This window comes from Prionailurus viverrinus, chromosome C1, assembly GCF_022837055.1.
Source record: "Prionailurus viverrinus isolate Anna chromosome C1, UM_Priviv_1.0, whole genome shotgun sequence".
NCBI lineage: Eukaryota > Metazoa > Chordata > Mammalia > Carnivora > Felidae > Prionailurus > Prionailurus viverrinus.
This window is the reverse complement of record NC_062568.1, coordinates 214,114,145-214,131,757: the sequence shown is the minus strand read 5'-3', so window position 1 is coordinate 214,131,757 and position 17,613 is coordinate 214,114,145. Positions and strand designations below refer to the sequence as shown.

General features: G+C 65.6%; 2 protein-coding genes across 6 annotated transcripts; one reads left to right on the top strand and one right to left on the bottom strand.

The window, feature by feature from the left end:
• Positions 1-86: 86 nt before the first annotated feature.
• TAS1R3 (taste 1 receptor member 3) lies at positions 87-5,729 on the top strand. 3 transcript variants are annotated; one of them, XM_047869395.1, is made up of 6 exons: positions 87-1,825; positions 1,930-2,230; positions 2,326-3,105; positions 3,225-3,428; positions 3,587-3,704; positions 3,851-5,729. In XM_047869395.1, the coding sequence occupies exons 1-6, from the start codon at positions 1,623-1,625 to the stop codon at positions 4,837-4,839; spliced, it is 2,595 nt and encodes an 864-aa protein (XP_047725351.1). In that variant the 5' UTR covers positions 87-1,622; the 3' UTR covers positions 4,840-5,729. The 3 variants fall into 3 exon arrangements, with proteins under 3 accessions (XP_047725351.1, XP_047725350.1, XP_047725352.1); XM_047869394.1 differs by having other exon boundaries at positions 3,584-3,704; XM_047869396.1 differs by having other exon boundaries at positions 1,744-1,825; positions 2,138-3,105; positions 3,584-3,704.
• Positions 5,723-17,398, bottom strand: DVL1 (dishevelled segment polarity protein 1). 3 transcript variants are annotated; one of them, XM_047869399.1, is made up of 16 exons: positions 17,156-17,398; positions 12,429-12,498; positions 12,165-12,286; positions 11,823-11,926; positions 11,441-11,579; positions 10,738-10,831; positions 10,588-10,657; positions 10,295-10,434; positions 10,137-10,213; positions 9,991-10,058; positions 9,674-9,826; positions 8,845-8,976; positions 8,594-8,761; positions 8,309-8,515; positions 7,601-7,640; positions 6,935-7,070 (listed from the first exon to the last, which is right to left on the bottom strand). In XM_047869399.1, the coding sequence occupies exons 1-15, from the start codon at positions 17,323-17,325 to the stop codon at positions 7,630-7,632; spliced, it is 1,725 nt and encodes a 574-aa protein (XP_047725355.1). In that variant the 5' UTR covers positions 17,326-17,398; the 3' UTR covers positions 6,935-7,070; positions 7,601-7,629. The 3 variants fall into 3 exon arrangements, with proteins under 3 accessions (XP_047725353.1, XP_047725354.1, XP_047725355.1); XM_047869397.1 differs by lacking the exon at positions 7,601-7,640 and having other exon boundaries at positions 5,723-7,070; XM_047869398.1 differs by lacking the exon at positions 7,601-7,640 and having other exon boundaries at positions 5,723-7,070; positions 9,749-9,826.
• Positions 17,399-17,613: the final 215 nt, after the last annotated feature.

Below are 17,613 nucleotides of genomic sequence, written 5' to 3'. Positions count from 1 at the left end.
GGGCTATTGCTGCGTCAAGCACTAGCTTACTGAAGGGGAGGCGTGACCCCGTGGGGGCTTAGGCCCCACTGCCAGGCTCACAGGGCAGCGGCAACCATGGGGACACGTGGCATGTCTCGGCCAGCAGGGGGCAGGGACATGCTGCCCGTCTGTCCTTGCGCAGGCTTTAGCTTGCCCCCCACCCCGAGCCCCCGCTGAGGTCCACATTATCCCCATTTTGTAGTTAAGAAAACAATCACACAAGGGCCTGGGTTGGAAGGGCAGGTCTGAGGCCAACTACACAGCTTGTAAGGAGAATGTGGAAGGGGAGCTGCCTTGTGCCACACGGTGGTTGGGACGGAAAGAGAACACGTATCAGACCCGAACAGCGGTGTCCCATGCCACCTCCGCCACCTCCAGGTCTGCTGCTTCCCTAGACCCAGTAGGGACCGCAGCACCGTGTGGCGCCAGAGCCTGCGAAGACAGCCTGGGGTCCACGAGGACCAGAGAGCCAGTGCTGCACGTATGTGCACACATGCGCATGCAAATGTTCAGGTGCCACGCACTGCATACGTGTCATGCGTTTGTGTGTGTGGTGTGTGCAGGTACAGTGCGTCAAGTGTGTGTTCTGCACATGTGTGCACGTCCCGAGAGCACCATGCAGCGGGGGCCCTCCCCACAGGCAGCAAAGACCAGATCCCAGACCACCTCCTATAAACATCTGCCAGGCCCCAGCCAGGGCGGGGTCCACCTGGAGCTCTCCCACTGCACTCCAGGGGCGTCTGCAGCCTCCCCCAGTTCTTCTGGGTGCCTAATGGGCACATCCACCCCTGAGCCTGGTGTCAGGTCCCCAGGCGCCCAGAGGCTAAGTAGGAATGCTGGCAATCCACTGAGGCTCCCCTGCACACACCTGGTGCTGACCCAGCTTCAGAGGCCCATTTGGTTATGGCCTTTCCTCCCTCATTTGCATGCACTGTCCTGCAGGCCCAGCTGTGACCTTTGTCCCCAGAGGGAGGCACCTGTTGTGTCAAGAGCCTAGGCTCGGTGTGGGCACAGCCAGGCTCAGGGGCCCCAAAGTTTCCAGGCCTCAGACACTTAGCAGGGCAACAGCCCAGACCTTCCAGTTGCACTGTTCCCACCTTGGGGCCCTCCCCACCCCAGCCACAGGGTGCAGACCAAGCTGGCGGGCTGGTCTGTCCCCTGAGGCTGTAGATGGAGTTCCCCACCCCTGGCTGCTAACCGCCCTCTCCAGGGCTGGAGACAGGTGTTTCTGTACCTACTCCTCGGGGCACTGGCACCTCCTACAGGCAGCTGGAGACCCCAGGACCCTCTCCCAGAGACATCCTGAGTGTTCTCCCTCCCTTCCAGGAATGGGGTGGGTGCAGAGCGGTTTGGGCACAGGCAGGTAACAAGATCATGGTCCGTGGTTGCTCAGCCAGGGAGCCTGGTTGTGACATCAGGATCAAAGAGTCCAGAGAGTTGCAAACCTACTGGGCGGGGAATCAAGGGTGTCTCCAGGGGCCCCCCGGGCTCAGCAGGTGCAGACAGGCGAGGACTTTGCTAAGCAAATTCCCTGCACACACCCTACCCCGCTTTGTCGTATCTGGGGCCCCCACCCCGTTCTCTCATTTGCCATCCCTGCCATGCCCGGCCTCGCTCTCCTGGGCCTCACGGCTCTCCTGGGCCTCATGGCTCTCTTGGACCACGGGGAGGGCGCAACGTCGTGCTTGTCACAGCAGCTCAGGATGCAGGGGGACTACGTGCTGGGTGGGCTCTTCCCTCTGGGCTCTGCCGAGGGTACAGGTCTTGGCGACAGGCTGCAGCCCAATGCCACCGTGTGCACCAGGTAGGAATGCAGGGGGTGGGGAGCAAGGCTGGGAGTGGCTCGGGTTGGGGGTGCTCCTGAATGGGGATGAGGTGTCGGCCACCCGCAGCCCTGTGTGGCCCCAGGTTCTCGTCTCTGGGCCTGCTCTGGGCGCTGGCCGTGAAGATGGCGGTGGAGGAGATCAACAACGGGTCTGCCCTGCTGCCCGGGCTGCACCTGGGCTATGACCTCTTTGACACGTGTTCAGAGCCCATGGTGGCCATGAAGCCCAGCCTCGCGTTCATGGCCAAAGCAGGCAGCTGCAGCATTGCCGCCTACTGCAATTACACACAGTATCAGCCCCGCGTGCTGGCCGTCATCGGGCCCCACTCGTCCGAGCTCGCCCTCGTCACCGGCAAGTTCTTCAGCTTCTTCCTTGTGCCTCAGGTGCGCCCCCCCCCCACCTCTCCCGGTGCCACCCACCCCCACTGGCCCTGCCCACCGGGGCCCCCACATCAGGAGGTGCGTCCCGGCCACTGCAGGTCAGCTACGGCGCCAGCACCGACCGGCTGAGCAACCGGGAGATCTTCCCGTCCTTCTTCCGCACGGTGCCCAGCGACCGAGTGCAGGTGGCGGCCATGGTGGAGCTGCTGCAGGAGCTCGGCTGGAACTGGGTGGCGGCGGTGGGTAGTGACGACGAGTATGGCCGGCAGGGCCTGAGCCTCTTCTCCGGCCTGGCCAACGCCAGGGGCATCTGCATCGCGCATGAGGGCCTGGTGCCACTGCCGCCAGGCAGCCTGCGGCTGGGCGCCCTACAGGGCCTGCTGCGCCAGGTGAACCAGAGCAGCGTGCAGGTGGTGGTGCTGTTCTCCTCCGCCCACGCGGCCCGCACCCTCTTCAGCAACAGCATCCGCCGCAAGCTCTCACCCAAGGTGTGGGTGGCCAGTGAGGCCTGGCTGACCTCAGACCTGGTCATGACGCTGCCCGGCATGCCTGGGGTGGGCACCGTGCTGGGCTTCCTGCAGCAGGGCGCCCCGATGCCAGAGTTCCCATCCTACGTGCGGACCCGCCTGGCCCTGGCCGCTGACCCCGCCTTCTGCGCCTCGCTGGACGCTGAACAGCCAGGCCTGGAGGAGCACGTGGTGGGGCCCCGCTGCCCCCAATGTGACCACGTCACGCTAGAGAACCTATCTGCGGGGCTGCTGCACCACCAGACCTTCGCTGCCTACGCGGCTGTGTATGGCGTGGCCCAGGCCCTTCACAACACACTGCGCTGCAATGCCTCGGGCTGCCCCAGGCGGGAGCCTGTGCGGCCCTGGCAGGTAAGGCCGAGGAGCCCCCACCCTCCCGAGAGCGGGGAATTTCAGTGGGGAATCTGGGCTGGCGGCAGCTCCGGCCGGCCTGGCCCGGCCCCACCCACCTGCTCCAACGCACCCGTCAGCTCCTAGAGAACATGTACAACGTGAGCTTCCGTGCTCGCGGCCTGGCACTGCAGTTCGACGCCAGCGGGAACGTGAACGTGGATTACCACCTGAAACTGTGGGTGTGGCAGGACCCGACGCCCGAGCTGCGCACCGTAGGCACCTTCAAGGGCCGCCTGGAGCTCTGGCGCTCTCAGATGTGCTGGCACACGCCGGGGAAGCAGGTGAGCACTGGGTGGCCGGTCCCCAGCTGCACAGCAGCTTTCCCCTCAGCCGGGAGAGAGCTCTGGCCCTGCCTGGGGCGCAGTGGGGGACCGTCCACAGGTCCGGGCGGGTGCACCAAGCTGAGCACAGCCCGAGCCCCGAGGCCCTATGCCAGCAGCCCGTGTCCCAGTGCTCCCGGCAGTGCAAGGAGGGCCAGGTGCGCCGCGTGAAGGGCTTCCACTCTTGCTGTTACGACTGCGTGGACTGCAAGGCGGGCAGTTATCAGCGCCACCCAGGTGAGCGCCTCCCTGAGGCTGAGCAGGGGCGGGGACCCGCACGGTCTCACGTCCTGGCTGCAAGCCCAACTCTGAGGCCACGGCAGGTGGGAGTGTGGTGGCAGAGCCCGTCCCCCCAGTGCCCCCCCTCTCCTCCCACACCACAGATGACCTCCTCTGCACCCAGTGTGACCAGGACCAGTGGTCCCCAGACCGGAGCACACGCTGCTTCCCCCGCAAGCCCATGTTCCTGGCATGGGGGGAGCCAGCTGTGCTGCTACTGCTCGCGCTGCTGGCTCTGGCGCTGGGCCTGGCGCTGGCGGCCCTGGGGCTCTTCCTCTGGCACTCGGACAGCCCGCTGGTTCAGGCCTCAGGTGGGCCACGGGCCTGCTTTGGCCTGGCCTGCCTGGGCCTGGTCTGCCTCAGTGTCCTCCTGTTCCCTGGCCAGCCAGGCCCTGCCAGCTGCCTAGCCCAGCAGCCACTGTTCCACCTCCCACTCACTGGCTGCCTGAGCACGCTTTTCCTGCAAGCGGCCGAGATATTTGTGGGGTCGGAGCTGCCACCAAGCTGGGCTGAGAAGATGCGTGGCCACCTGCGGGGGCCCTGGGGCTGGCTGGTAGTGCTGCTTGCTATGCTGGCAGAAGCCGCATGGTGTGCCTGGTACCTGGTAGCCTTCCCGCCAGAGGTGGTGACGGACTGGCGGGTACTGCCCACAGAGGCGCTGGTGCACTGCCACGTGCACTCCTGGATCAGCTTCGGCCTGGTGCATGCCACTAACGCCATGCTGGCCTTTCTCTGCTTCCTGGGCACTTTCCTGGTGCAGAGCCGGCCAGGCCGCTACAATGGTGCCCGCGGCCTCACCTTTGCCATGCTGGCCTACTTCATCACCTGGATCTCCTTTGTGCCCCTCTTTGCCAATGTGCACGTGGCCTACCAGCCTGCCGTGCAGATGGGCGCCATCCTCCTCTGTGCCCTGGGTATCCTAGCCACCTTCCACCTGCCCAAGTGCTACCTGCTGCTGCAGCGGCCGGAGCTCAACACCCCTGAGTTCTTCCTGGAAGACAATGCCAGAGCACAGGGCAGCAGTTGGGGGCAGGGGAGGGGAGAATCGGGGCAAAAACAAGTGACACCTGATCCAGTGACCTCACCGCAGTGAGCCTACTAGACTTAGTTGAGATGCCCCCAAACTTAGTTCTTATGAAGCAACCCAGACAGTACCTCAACTGCTGAGAACACCCCCAGTTCTAGATCTTGACAGCAGGCTGACCGCTGACCTGGATGCCACAGAGATCCTTGGGCCTGCAGCACTCAGGAAGGTCCTCAGCACCCACCTGGGGCCCCAGAGAGACTCTACCCCTGTCCCAGCCAAGCCCTGGCCAGGGCCTACCCAGGTGATCCAGCCCTACTGTTCCAGAATAAAGCCAACAAAAGTTTCCTCGGGGCTCCTTAGCTCAGGCCAAGAGCTCAGGAAGGCCCCTAGCCAGACCACTTGAAGGCCAAGCTGGGCATCCCTTGCCTGGCCAGGCCCAGCCTGGAGACCCCAGCCAGCACCCCCTCCAAGCATCACAGGGGTGGGAGGTTGGTGGGTGGTGGTCAGCTGTGCTGACTCCTCCGCAGAGGCACGTGACAGACCGTGGTTCCCAGAGTGGTGCAGGAATAGTGAGCAGGGCAGAAGCCCACTTAGTGGGGGAGGGAGACACCCAAACTCTTCCCCTCCCTGGCCCAACCCAAGCGGGTTAAATGGGGTCAGCCGCCACCAGCACCGTGGACAGAGCCCAGGCAGGGTGGTGGTGGGACTCAGCACCAAGGCCAGCACCCACGACGAAGACCCCTGGAGCCGGGAGGCAGCACCACGGACAGAAGACCAGCCACCGGAACTCTGCTGGCAGCCAGCACCGGGGACAGAGCCTTGTGGCTGACGGGGAACCCAGAGCGCAGCACCTGGCCAGTCCTGGGTCAGCTCTTAGCCAGGCCCTGGGGAGGCTGGACAAGTCTTCTAAGGTACCCCGGCAGGAAAGAAGAGACAGTCCACACGTCAGTCCCATAAAATTAAATGCTTTTTAGTCTTTAAAATAGCATTTACACAGAAGCAGCTCTATTAACTATCTGGACGGACACTCTGACTTGATACAGTATCTACAGCGCAGATGTGTGCAGGCCAGAAACGCCAGGAAGGAAGCGGCGTGAGTGGGTGGGCAGTCACCTGAGGACAGCAAGGAAGGGTGGGCTGCCTACCCCCTCTCCCCCAGACCCTGCCCCTGCAGCAGCTGCGTGCATCTGTGCCCTCTGCCCCTCAGGGTCACATCCCCACCACTGCTAGCTCAAACACATGCCTCTCCTGTCTCTCCCTCACCAACCCTCCCACTTTCAGACACAACCTGTGTCCCTGCATTCAGTCTGAGTCCTGGGGGCAGGGGGGCAGCTGACCTGGCCACCACCTTCCCCAGGGCACACAGGCCAGACAATAAATAAATAAATTAGATCCCTATCCTGGGCATCCACAGAAGAGCCTGGGGGCTCTGATTCCACCTTTGAGGGGTCCGATCCAGCCCAGGAGAGAGTGGTGGGGCCTGTGTCCTGGGCAAACAGGGGGCCCAGGGCCAGCAGCTACTTCTCAGCTTAGTCTGAAGCCCTGTGCATGGCTCTGTGGGCAAGTGGGAGTCCCAGAGGCACTCCAAGGGCACCGGGAGGTGGAGGACCCTCACCAGGGTCTGCATGGACACAAGCCGCTCTGAACAGCAATGTGCAGGCCACCGAGTCCAGATCGTGGTGGTCTGGGCTGCCCTCCGCCCATCCCCCCAGCCTGCTCCCACTCTCTGTCCAGGCCTGGGCCCCAAGACACGGCCCCTTGTGTGCCCCAGAGCACAGGCTGGCTTGAGGCAGGACAGCCACCAGTAAGGCAAGCCCACACAAGCTCCAGGGCCAGTGCCCGTGCAGGAACGGCCAGGACCACCAGCTCCCCCACCATGGGGCCCAGCTGAAGGCACTCTCTCCTCGGTCACATGATGTCAACAAAAAATTCACAGGGGTTTCCCATGGCCTTCTGGAAGGACTGGCGGCTGCCCGTCAGCTCTGGGGGAACAGCAGCCAGCTCCCGGACGGGCGGCCCCCCAGGCGGCCCCCCCACCGCCGAGTATGCCTTTGTCAGGGGGTACAGTGGGGGGAGCCCCGGGGCGGCAGCCGAGGCCTGACTGTGTGGGCTGCTGCCCCGGCTGAGCTGACTAGCCGGACGCTCCCTCCAGCCGCTGCCAGCAACCCCACTCGGTGCTGCATGGTCCGACTCGCTGCCACTGCCTCCGGCTCCCGCCGCCCGGCGCTCCTTCTCGCGGCCCAGTGCCCGCCGGCTGCTGCCGCCGGCGCTCCGGGTGGACCCACTGCTTTTGCTTCCTGGAGTCAAGGAGTGGAGGGAGGAACGAGATGGCGTGAGGCCGTGCCACTCCCAGGACAACCGGGCGTTGCCAGGGCAACCAGGGGCAGAGCCTGGTGGTCTCAAGCAGGGTGGGTGGGAGGGGGGCAGCCATGCAGACAGGAGGGCAGGGCCGACCCCACTCAGAGAAGCCAGAGCAGCTGCAGCAGCACAGGGCGCGGGGGGGGGGGGGCAGTGGGAGTGAGGGGGGCGCAGGGCGAGCGGCGGCAGGCAGGGACACTCCGGGGCCAGCACAGTGCCTCCTCTCACCCCAATGCCTGACCTTGCAGCTGAGGACCTGAGGCACCAGTGAGGCCCTGCGTGCCTGGTGCTCCCATCGGCCATCCTGGGCCCCCCCCCCCACAAAGACCCGCCTTCCGTCCAGCCCCAAGGCCCTGGCCAGCTACTCAGCTCAGCCCCCGTCCTGGGCTCCCAGGAAGAGCGGGGAGCCTGAGAAGGCCAGCTGGCTGGGAACATGCCGAGAGGGACGCCGGGCAGGACCCTGGCTTACCGGCCCGGAGGGTCCACTCCGCTAGTCCTTCAGTCTAAGGCTTGCTCAGCACAAAGCAAGGGATAGCATGAGTCACACAGCAGGCCCAGCCCGGTCACCCTTCCCGCCCACAGGGGCATGCCGCCACCAGCTGGGCCTATCCAGGGTCCACAGGCACCCAACACAGCTTCCCCTTGGGCACCACTGCCCTCTGACTTGCTCTGCTCTCTCTCCCGCCCCTTTCTGGGTCTACTGGGCCGGCTGCCTGACCTCTCTCTCCTGGTCTCAGCGACACAGACAGCCTCAGGCCACTCCTCCAACAAGCCCCTCCTCAGCTCTCCACACATCCCAGAGTGGATACGCAGTTGTCTGTGAAAGTGTCCCCTCTGGCTCCCTGCTGGGCTGCAGGTGCCGCGGCGAGGGTGGGGGAGGTCTGTCCTCCACTGTGTCCCAGGGCCCCTCCACCGCCCTTTTCCACGTCATCTCCCGGCCTTTTGCTTCTGCCACACCTGGACCACCAGCCCCTCCCGCACACACACAACCACCGAAGTCTGCAGGGTTCGCCCCGTCCCCCTCAGCCACTCACCCCTTCCAGAAGGAGCACGCCCAGGGCCTCAACACAGAGCAGGCAGGAGCACACAGGGCGGGGGTGGGGGGGCGGGGGCGGGCACATAGGGCAGAGCCAGGCGGCGGGGACAGCAGGGAGCCAGGCGCCAGGCAGGCTCTCACCTTCACTCTGCTGACTCCCAGCACTGCCGCTGCCGTAGCTGAAGCCAGGGTCCTGGTATGCGGGTGGGAAGCAGGGCGGGGGGCCCGGGTACTGGTAGGGGTAGCCCTGACCCAGGGGCCAGGGGGCGGCCGGATGGGGCAGCGGGGCCAGCGTGTCCTGATCCGAGGCCCCACTGGAACCACTGTTGAGGTTCAGGGCTGCGAGATCTGGCAGGAAGGGAGGGTGGCTGAGGGCGGGGTGGGCAGGCCCTCTGGGGACCCCCTGCCCCGCAGCCCCTCACTCACTGCTGCACAGGTCCCCGAAGACGTAGTAGCACTGCTCCGAGAAGGTGATCTTGTTCACCGTGTGCCGCAGGAAGCCACGCTTCAGCATGCTGCTGGCGTACTTGCGGGCCTCGCGCCGTTCCTTGAAGCCCTCCACGTGCGTGTACAGCCAGTCCACCACGTCCGCCCCTGGCCCGCGGCACGTGTCAGGGCATGGAGCCTGGGGGCGCTGACCCTGCCCACCCGGAGCCAGCCCAGCGGGGACCCCTCACCGATGACGGCATTGGCGATGGTGATCTTGAGCCACATGCGGTCTCGGATCTCCAGGCCCGAGTCCGGCAGCTTCATGACACGCACCACGGCACCCATGTCACTCTTCACCGTCAGCGGCGCCTCCTCCAGCTCTGCAAGGCAGAGCCCCCCCTTCAGCCCCGAGCAGCTGAGGGCAGGGGGCAGGGCTTGGGGTGGACCCCGGGCCCTGCTGCTACACCCGTCTCAGAGACCGGGCTCTGCGTAGGGTCTCTGGTCCCAGAGCCCAGATGGCAAGGCTGTCTCGTGACTGTGGGGCCCACGCCCACCACAGGATGGGCCCTCCCAGGGGCGGGGAGCGGGCGTGGGCCGGGGAGATTGAATCTCTTGTCTCCTGCCCCTGCAGATGCTTCATCGGGATCTTGGGCCCAAACCAAGGTGGAGCCACCCCCGCCCTGCAGGTCAGACCCCCAAGAAGAGAGATCAGGCCTCTCCCCACCACCACCCCCCTCCCGCCACTCCTCCGCTAGCTCGGGGCTGTTAGTCGTGTTAGCTGCAAGAAAGCAGGCGGGGGTCACACACATGGGGGACAGGCTACTCCCCCGGTCCCCGCCGAGGCAGAGCCCTGGGCAGGGACCACAGGGCTGTCCTGGTCCTCTGGGCACCTTTCCACCCACCACACAGGCAGCAAACCGGAAGGAGGGTGCGCACGAGGGCACACACGGGTCAGACACACGTGTCGGCAGTGTCCATCCGTACGTGTGCCCTGCACCTGACTGTGCTGGGTGGGCACTTAGGACGGGTCCCCCACCCGGGTGCCTCAGGTCCCTGCTCTCCTGAGCTGCCACTTACGCGGAGCGCCGGGCACAGAGCTGGTTAGTGAGGAGGAGCTGGTGCGCGTGACGGCGCTGGAGCAGGGGCTCGTACCGTAGCGGGGCAGGGCTCCGGTCAGCGCCGCCGTGTGGGACAGCCAGGCGGCAGGGTCGATGGGCCGAACCGGGTCAGCTGGGTGGCCGCCGTGTGGTAACGCGTGTGGTAACGGACAGATGGACAAACGGACGGGCGGATGGTAGGACACACAATGGAGCACGGGGGCACAGAGGAAAGGACCTTCAGGCTGGGCGAGCGCCCTCATCCCCCTCCCCTGTCAGCCCTGAGGGGTCACTTACCCCTCGGGATGGTGAAGTAGCTCCGGGGGGTTGGGTCCCAGCACTTGGCCACCGTGAGGCTGATGGGCCTGTGGGGTGGGGCAGGTCACACGGGGAACGCCCCGTGCGGGCCCCCCAACATGCCACCTGCCCACCCCGCGCCTCACCCCGTCTGGGACACGATCTCCCGCAGCACCCGCACAGCGTCATCGTTGCTCATGCTCTCGAAATTGATGTCATTCACCTGGGGGCCAGGGAGGGGTTCAGCGCGGTGGGCTGGGGGTGCCGGCCTCTCGGCCCCCCAGCAGCTCCCGCAGCCCCGCACCTGCAACAGCATGTCCCCGGGCTCAATGCGGCCGTCGGCAGCCACAGCCCCGCCCTTCATGATGGAGCCGATATAGATGCCGCCGTCTCCCCGGTCGTTGCTCTGCCCCACGATACTGATGCCCAGGAAGTGGTGCCTCTCTGCAGGGGCGAGGGGTGAGCAAGTGTCTGCTGAGGGGGCCCGGCCCAGCCAGGCACCCCGCACCCCACTGGGGAGGCCCCACGGTCTGCTGAGGGGGCCCGGCCCACCCAGGAGCCCCGCACCCCACTGGGGAGGCCCCACGGAGCCCTCACCCATGTTGAGCGTGACGGTGATGATGTTCAGGGACATAGTAGAGTCCGTGATGCTGCTAAAGGAAGAGGCCTGTGGAGGGGCACGAGTGAGGGGGTGCAGGTGGGGGCTTCCGAAGGGCAGACCCCACCCAGCGCCTGGCTGCCACCTACACGGTCCGTCTGCCGCAGGCGCTGCTTCCGCCGCCGGCGCTTGTGCTTCCGGATGAGCCGGGAGGAGGTGCTCTGCTCTGTGGAGCTGCTCAGTCTGGGGGGGCGTGAAGGTCAGGGGCCAGGCCACAGGCTGCAGGGCTGAGGCAGGTGGGGAGAACAGGGCGCCCCCCAACACACACACGCAGGGAGTGGAGGTGATGGGCGTTGTCCCCCCCGCCCCCCGGCCCCGACCAGGCCGACTGTGGGAGACACGGGGCTGAGGTACAGTTTGCTCAGGAGAAGGCTCAGCTTCTGGTTGTGCACACATGACACGTACACACCCCGCATCTGCACGGAGCACTTCTCTCAGGACAAACGGAGACACAGACACTGAGCCAGCACATTCGTGCACGTACACCTGTAACGCACCCACTCGACACACACACCCATTCACGTACACATGCCCGTGCAATCAAGCACACGTCCAGGGTCACACACACCCATGCACACGCGCGCGCGCGCACACACACACACACACACCTGTATACACCTGCGCACCCATGTAGAATGTGGCCATGCACACACACACCCGTCCACACACATAGGCCCATGCCCATACGTGCGCACCCATTACACACCTACGCACACGTGCCCCCACACACCACGCCCACGTGTGCGTACACCTATAGCACACCCGTGCACACCTGCATGCACACCCACGCACCGGCTTGTGTTGTCATCCTCGTCCGAGTCGATGAAACTACTGGACTCAAGCTCACTGCTCAGCACGGTGGACGCGCTGTCGGCGGGCAGCCCCAGCTCTCGCCGCCGGTCCCCCCTCGGGTGCCCATTGGTCCGGGCAGCTGCGGGGAAAGCCAGTAGGGGAGCTGGCCGTGGGGTCCCGTGTTGCCTCGAGCACCAGCTGAACTAGGAGCTGGCCAGGTGACTGTGGGACTGCTGGGGGGCGGGATCACCGGGGTCCTGTGCAGACGGGCCTAGGACCTCCACCCAGGGTCCCCTACCGGTTGGGGGCAGTAACTGGGAGCAGGCAGGGACATGGGGTGCACCATAGGGGCCCAGGGGTGTCCGCCGTGTGGCCCTGTTACCCTCTTCGCGGTTCCGGCGTCGGGCTCTCTCCCGCCGGTGGCTGACCATGGACTCCGTGCCAGTGTCGTTGTCCATGCAATCACGGCTGCTCGCTACATTGGGGCTGTGCCCACAAGAGGGGGTGGGCCAGGGCAGGCTGTACCTTGGACGCCCTCCCAGCTCCTTGCCCCTTCTCCCACCCGCCCACCTACCTAGATCGGGCCTCTCTGCCCGCCCCGCATCCGCTGACCAGTTTCTACTGCCCGTGGGTCCCTGGTCAGCTGCCCCTCCTCCCGAAAGGCCTGGCCGGCAGCAGGGCCCCTCAGCACCACCAGCCTCAGCCCCCCGCCCACAGTCCTTACTGGAAAGAAGGGGGCCGGGAATCCCCAATGCCGCCCGTCCTCTCAAGAGGCGGGGGCAGGTCTGTATGGCCATCGGTGCTCTGAGACCCTGCGTCCGAGTGCGCGCCCTCAGCCAGGACCAGCTGTGGAGGAGAGCGATGGCTCAGGGACGCCCCCCCGCCTGCGGGCCCACCCCCCACCACCACCCCCACCCCCGCCACGGGCTCACCCAAGCCCAGCCCCCACCGTAGCCTAGCAGCCTCTGCCGACATCCCACGGACTCACCCAGGAGACCACGCGGCCGTTGAAGCAGGGCAGCTTGGCGTTATCGTCAGAGATCTCCTCCTTTACCACCCTGTGGGCAGACACGGCCGTGAGGCCACCTGCACCAGGGCCTGCTCACACCAGCGGACTCCGGAGCTAAGACCTCCCCACACTCGCGTCCAGGGTGCATGCCGGCCCAGGGCGCACAGCCCCACGCCCGGATGCCAGTCTGTGGATGCTGCTGCCCAACACGTTCCCTTCCTGGGGACCCCTCCCAGGGCCCGGGTCAGAGAGAGGTCCAAACTCCCGACCCTCTACCAGCAGGGGGTCAGCTCCTACAGCCCCCTATAATGCGAGCATTAATCTTGCTTTGTGTTGTGTGCCCCACGCAGTGTGGATCCGTGACGGTGGAGCTCTGTCTGGCTTTCCCCCTCCCCCTCCCCTCCCCCAACCCCAGCCCCAACCCAGAACAGGACCTGTTCACAGCAGGCCTCCATACAGATGTGAGGACAGTCAGTCAGACCACACGGACACAGGCAGGTAGAGATGGGTGGCAGACAGGCCTGTACACGCACACGGAGGGCAGGCCACAGCCCTCCTGACCCATCTAACTGGCCAAGGAGACAGAAGCAGACCCCCCGATTCACTGCAACAGCCCAACCCAAGGACTGAAACACAGCCAGGCACAAGGCTTTGGGGCCCACCGCGGAGTCTCAGCCCCAGAGGCCAGCAAGCCCCAGCAGCCACGATGCCCCGCCATCAGCCCCCGGCCTATGTTTCAATGCCACACTTGCTCAGGGGGGTTTCGGGGTGGGGAAGGTACCCAGGCAGGACACAGAGGACACTGGGAGGGAAGCGTACAATGCTGTGGTCAGACACAGGTTTGCGAGGGGGGCGGGGTGTCAGGTCTCAGATTCAGAGGGCCAAGGAGAACAGCAGCCCGCACAGATCACAGGGGCAGCTGGGGAGGGGCGGTGGGGCAGAGCAGGCAGTGGTTACGGCCCAGACGCACCCCCAGGGATGAGGGCAGGCAGGGTCAGGCCTACAGCAGGAGGCACCCCTACGCCCTACCCCCCTGGAGCCCAACCCTGCCCAACACAGAGAGATTTCCACACCCGGGACTTGGGCCCAGTGGAGAAACAGGAGCCAGAACAGGCAGGAAGCAGTCTTGTGACCTGCTGAGCCCGGACACCTGGACTCTGCTAGTCCTGGGCAGCAACAGGTGGCAGGAGGTCCCCACGGAGCTGGCACCGCACACTCCCCTCAGGGAGCAAGGCCCAAGTCCACCACCCACCACCCAGGCCTCAGAAGACAAAAGACACAAGGCCAGCCTGGGCGGGAAGGGGCACCCTGCCAGGGTCAGCCACACACGCAACGATTAGGTGGACACCCCAGTGGGAGAAGGCCCCACGTCTGCCGCCCCAACTTACGACTGCACCACAGCCCTACAGAGTTGGGCTTCCAGGGGAGGCCGTGACCCAGCCCCGGACTCAGCAGAGGCCACGTAAGAGGGTGTCACCACAGCAAGACCTGAGGTGGCCTAGGGACACCTGGGGCTCTGCCAGCCGCAGCCAGCAGACAAAGCCCTGGAGCAAGCCCTCCTGGGAGCCCAGCAGGCGGAGAGCACAGTCTCTGAGTGATGGCAGCGACAGAGACTTGGGAGGGACCTGATTCCTGTCTCACAGCCCAGGTGGCCCAGCCTTTCCTGCCATTCCCAAGCCCCCGCCCTTTCTGACTCACCCCCCCCCCCCCGCCCCAGCAGGCAGATGGGTGCCCCAGCCCCCACACCACAGGGCCTGCCTGGCTCCCCCAGGGGCAGACGCGCCAGAAGCACCCCAGGTCTCTACTGCTCACCTGGCCAGGGCCTAGAGATGACCAATCAGCCAGGGTTGTCCCCGACCCCTGTACAGACGCCCCACCCCCAGGGCCCAGAGTCCCTGCCTCCCTGGCCCCCCCAGCCTGTCCTCCAACCAGCACGACAGAGCATCCTGCCTTCCACCTGAGGCCTGGGGCACTGGGGGATACCACAGTCCCCCACCCAGCTAGGCCAAGACAGCCAGGCTGGGGGAAGGGGCACCAGAGCCCCCAGGACGAGGGCGCGGGTGCTTTCCCCAGGATACACGATGCTGCCCACCACTGGCCAGCACGATCTCTGGGTGCTCCAGGGCAGAGACAAGGGTAGGAGAGGCCTCAGTGGAGCTGGGGGAAGTGCCTCCAAGCAATTCTGGGGCCCCCTCCTGGGCCGGGCCTCACCAGGTGGAAGAGCAGGCCTCAGGAGGAGTCTCCACCGACCCTCAGGGGTGGCCATCCAGGGGCACCGCCATTGGCATCACGCCCCCAACCTCAGAATTCCTGGCGAGATCCCGGTTAACCTCAAACTCGTGGCTGTCCGGCCCCGCCTGCCGCCCCCGCAGACTCGCCCTGGCAAGGAATCTTTGCAGAGCAGGGCCCTTGGAACCGGGCACAGACACAGGCCCAAGGGGACCCCCGGGGCCCTTGGAACCGGGCACAGACGCAGGCCCAGGGGAACCCCCAGGGCTCCCAGAAGCCACAGCATGCCACAGGCCAGCCCTTCCCAGTGGGCTAGCCACAAATGTGTCCCCAGAGGCACAGGGTCCCCTCAACCAGACCTCCCCACCATGGAGCGGGAGGCTGCAGAGCAAACTAGACACAACCGGGGAGACCTCCAAGAGTCCCCCTCCTGCACCCACGAGTCAGGGATCCTCAGCTCCCACCTTGCTTTCACCTGCCCCCCACCACCACCTCTTGATCCTAGAGCTCCCCCAAGCTCAGCTCTGCAGACTCCAGGGCCAGGGGGCCCCGGTCCTCTACACCCTGGACTCTCCCGACACCACTAAGGCACTGACCCCAGACGGACCAGCTGTGGAGGGCAGAGTGGGCATTCACCCAGGCAATCTGGGTCAGGCCCAGCCCCCATCCCCTGCCCCACAGCCCTCACACGGCCCACAGGCAGGTGGCTCCAGCGACCGGAGCTCCTGGCCCAGAGATGGAGAGGCCAGGGCCACCACCAGGCAGACGAACTAAGTGCCAAGCCCAGCCAGGCCTGGTATCAGCAAGGCAGCCCTGGTGGCAAGGGCACTTCAACGTGTGCCTCACCATCTAAAAGCTAGGCCCAGACCCCTCCCTGCACCATGGCTCACCAAAGCCAAAGCTTGGCACCTCTGGGCCAGCCCACCATAGGCCCAGAGACCTTCCCCAGCTCTGCTGGGTCAGAATGGCTGTGACCTGCATGGGAAAAGTGAGACGTGGGCTCAGGACTCCCCACCCACCTGGCCAAAAATGGGAGTGGGACCCGGCCCAGAGCAGGTGGTCATGGCCACAGCTCAGACTCCCCTTTCCCTTACTAGGTGTCCAGCTGTGGCCAGGAACATGAGGCTCTGGGAACTCAGGCCCTGGCCCACAGTGGGAAGGAAGGTTGGGGCAGGAGGCTCACCAGGGTGTTCCTCACAGCCCCTGATTCCAGGCTACCCTTCGCATGGTAGGGCCGCTGCCCCAGCCCAGCCAGGACTGCTAAGAACACGCCCTCACTCTCTGCCTCTCGCCAGCGGTGGTGGTGCCCAAGAGAGTCTAGTTGTCCAAATGTACCTCAGGCCCCCTGAGAACTGCAGAATGGCCCCAGTGTGACCTGCCCTGGGGCTGTCCAGTATCCATGCAAACCAGAGAATCCAGGAAATGGCCTCAATGTCAAAGTCCCGAGACACAGTCGCACACAAGGACACAGGCTGCCTGAGGGCGGCCAGGCCCACCTGCTTAGCCCATGAGGCCTCTGAGTACCCCACCCCCCAGCACTGCTGAGCTGGGGACTCAGGTTACCCATGGCTGTGCTAGGTCAGGCCTCGGATAGAGCTTCAAGTGGACGGCCAGCCTCCTGCTCACAGTTCCAGAAGCCCAGCCCGGTGCAAGCGGGAAGTCCCCTCAGCCAAGACAACCACCACTAAGGCTGGACATGGGGACACTGACCCAGAGGCTGCCTGGAGTCAGCAGATGGCCTAGACTGCTCCCAGGAACCCAAGTACTATGTGGCTCAACAGGGATAGAGACCCAACAAACGGCAACACTCAGGCAGGGGCAGGTGGAGTGACAATCCAGGGTCCCCAGTGACCCTTGATCTCTGCTCTATCCTCAGGACCCTGGAGAAGGGGTCCAGAGAGAGGCTGCCTTGAGCCTCTGGAAACCTCTGCAGACCCCAACAGACATATCTGTGTCTGTCCCAGAGTACCTCATTTCCCCCATGCTAACTACAGAGGACCTACTGGGCAGCTGGGATACTGCCCCTCTCCTTCTCCCCCCACCCCTCCACTCCTGTGACCCCGGGGCCCCATGAATCACAAGCCCTCCAGGCCAGCTCTAAGCACCTGCCTTCCACGGAAGGGGGGCAGTGGGATCCTGAGTCTGACAAGTGCCAAGGTAGGACGTCAGCTCACTCTAGGCCACGGACCTTGACCACCTGAAAGTCAAACACACTCAGGCACACAGGCCCAGGTCCAGAGTGGGGGCAGAAACGAGGACCCTCTCCCGCACACTGGCCAGCACTCTCAGGCTCCTGGACAGGCAGTCAGGGACAATCATTCGTTCCCAGCTCAGGCCACAGACAGATGGGACTCGCGGCAACCCCAGGGAGCGGAGGCACTGCCCCAGTCACAGCCCCAAGATTCCCCAAGGCCCTGCCCCGGTACGGACAGGTGCGGACACCCGTCCTGGCAGCACAGGCCCCACGGCCCACTGACCCGAAGTCCTGGTCCATGGACTTGAAGAAGAATTTGTAAGCGTGCACGGGCCGGTTGCTGAGCACATTCTTGAAGTCGGCCAGAGTGACGCGCTCGGGCGCCACGGGCAGCTTGACCAGGTACGGCGTCTCCTCCTCATCCATGTGATAGATGATCTTGGTCTCCGCCATGGCGCGGCGGCGGCGGCGCGGGGCCCGCACGGCGCTCCCGGCCCGGCCCGGGGCTCGGACGCCGCCGCCTCGCCGCTGCCGGCCTGCGCCCCGCCTGCCCGCCCGCCCGCTCCGGGCCCGGCCGCTACCAGGCCCCCGGCGCCCCGCCCGGCCGCCCCAGCCCCACCCGCCCCGCCGGCCCCGGCTCTCCTCGCGCCCCGGCTGCTGCCCCGCGGCCCGCGGCCGCCCATCCGCCCCGGCCTGGGGACGCAGGCAGGGAGGGCGTGCGAGGCCCGGCCGCGTCCGTGC

What these genes read in the sequence shown, in the direction of transcription:
- DVL1 (XM_047869397.1), bottom strand. Translation starts at nt 17,325, where the DNA reads ATGGCGGAGACCAAGATCATCTATCACATGGATGAGGAGGAGACGCCG. An exon ending in TCCCGGCCCCCTTCTTTCCA is followed by an intron (nt 11,927 to 12,164) that starts GTAAGGACTGTG and finishes TTGTGGGCACAG; the next exon opens with CCCCAATGTAGCGAGCAGCC. An exon ending in GCCTGCGGCAGACGGACCGT is followed by an intron (nt 10,658 to 10,737) that starts GTAGGTGGCAGC and finishes GCCCCTCCACAG; the next exon opens with GCCTCTTCCTTTAGCAGCAT.
- TAS1R3 (XM_047869394.1), top strand. Translation starts at nt 1,623, where the DNA reads ATGCCCGGCCTCGCTCTCCTGGGCCTCACGGCTCTCCTGGGCCTCATG. An exon ending in GGCACACGCCGGGGAAGCAG is followed by an intron (nt 3,429 to 3,583) that starts GTGAGCACTGGG and finishes GCCCTATGCCAG; the next exon opens with CAGCCCGTGTCCCAGTGCTC. An exon ending in CAGTTATCAGCGCCACCCAG is followed by an intron (nt 3,705 to 3,850) that starts GTGAGCGCCTCC and finishes CCCACACCACAG; the next exon opens with ATGACCTCCTCTGCACCCAG.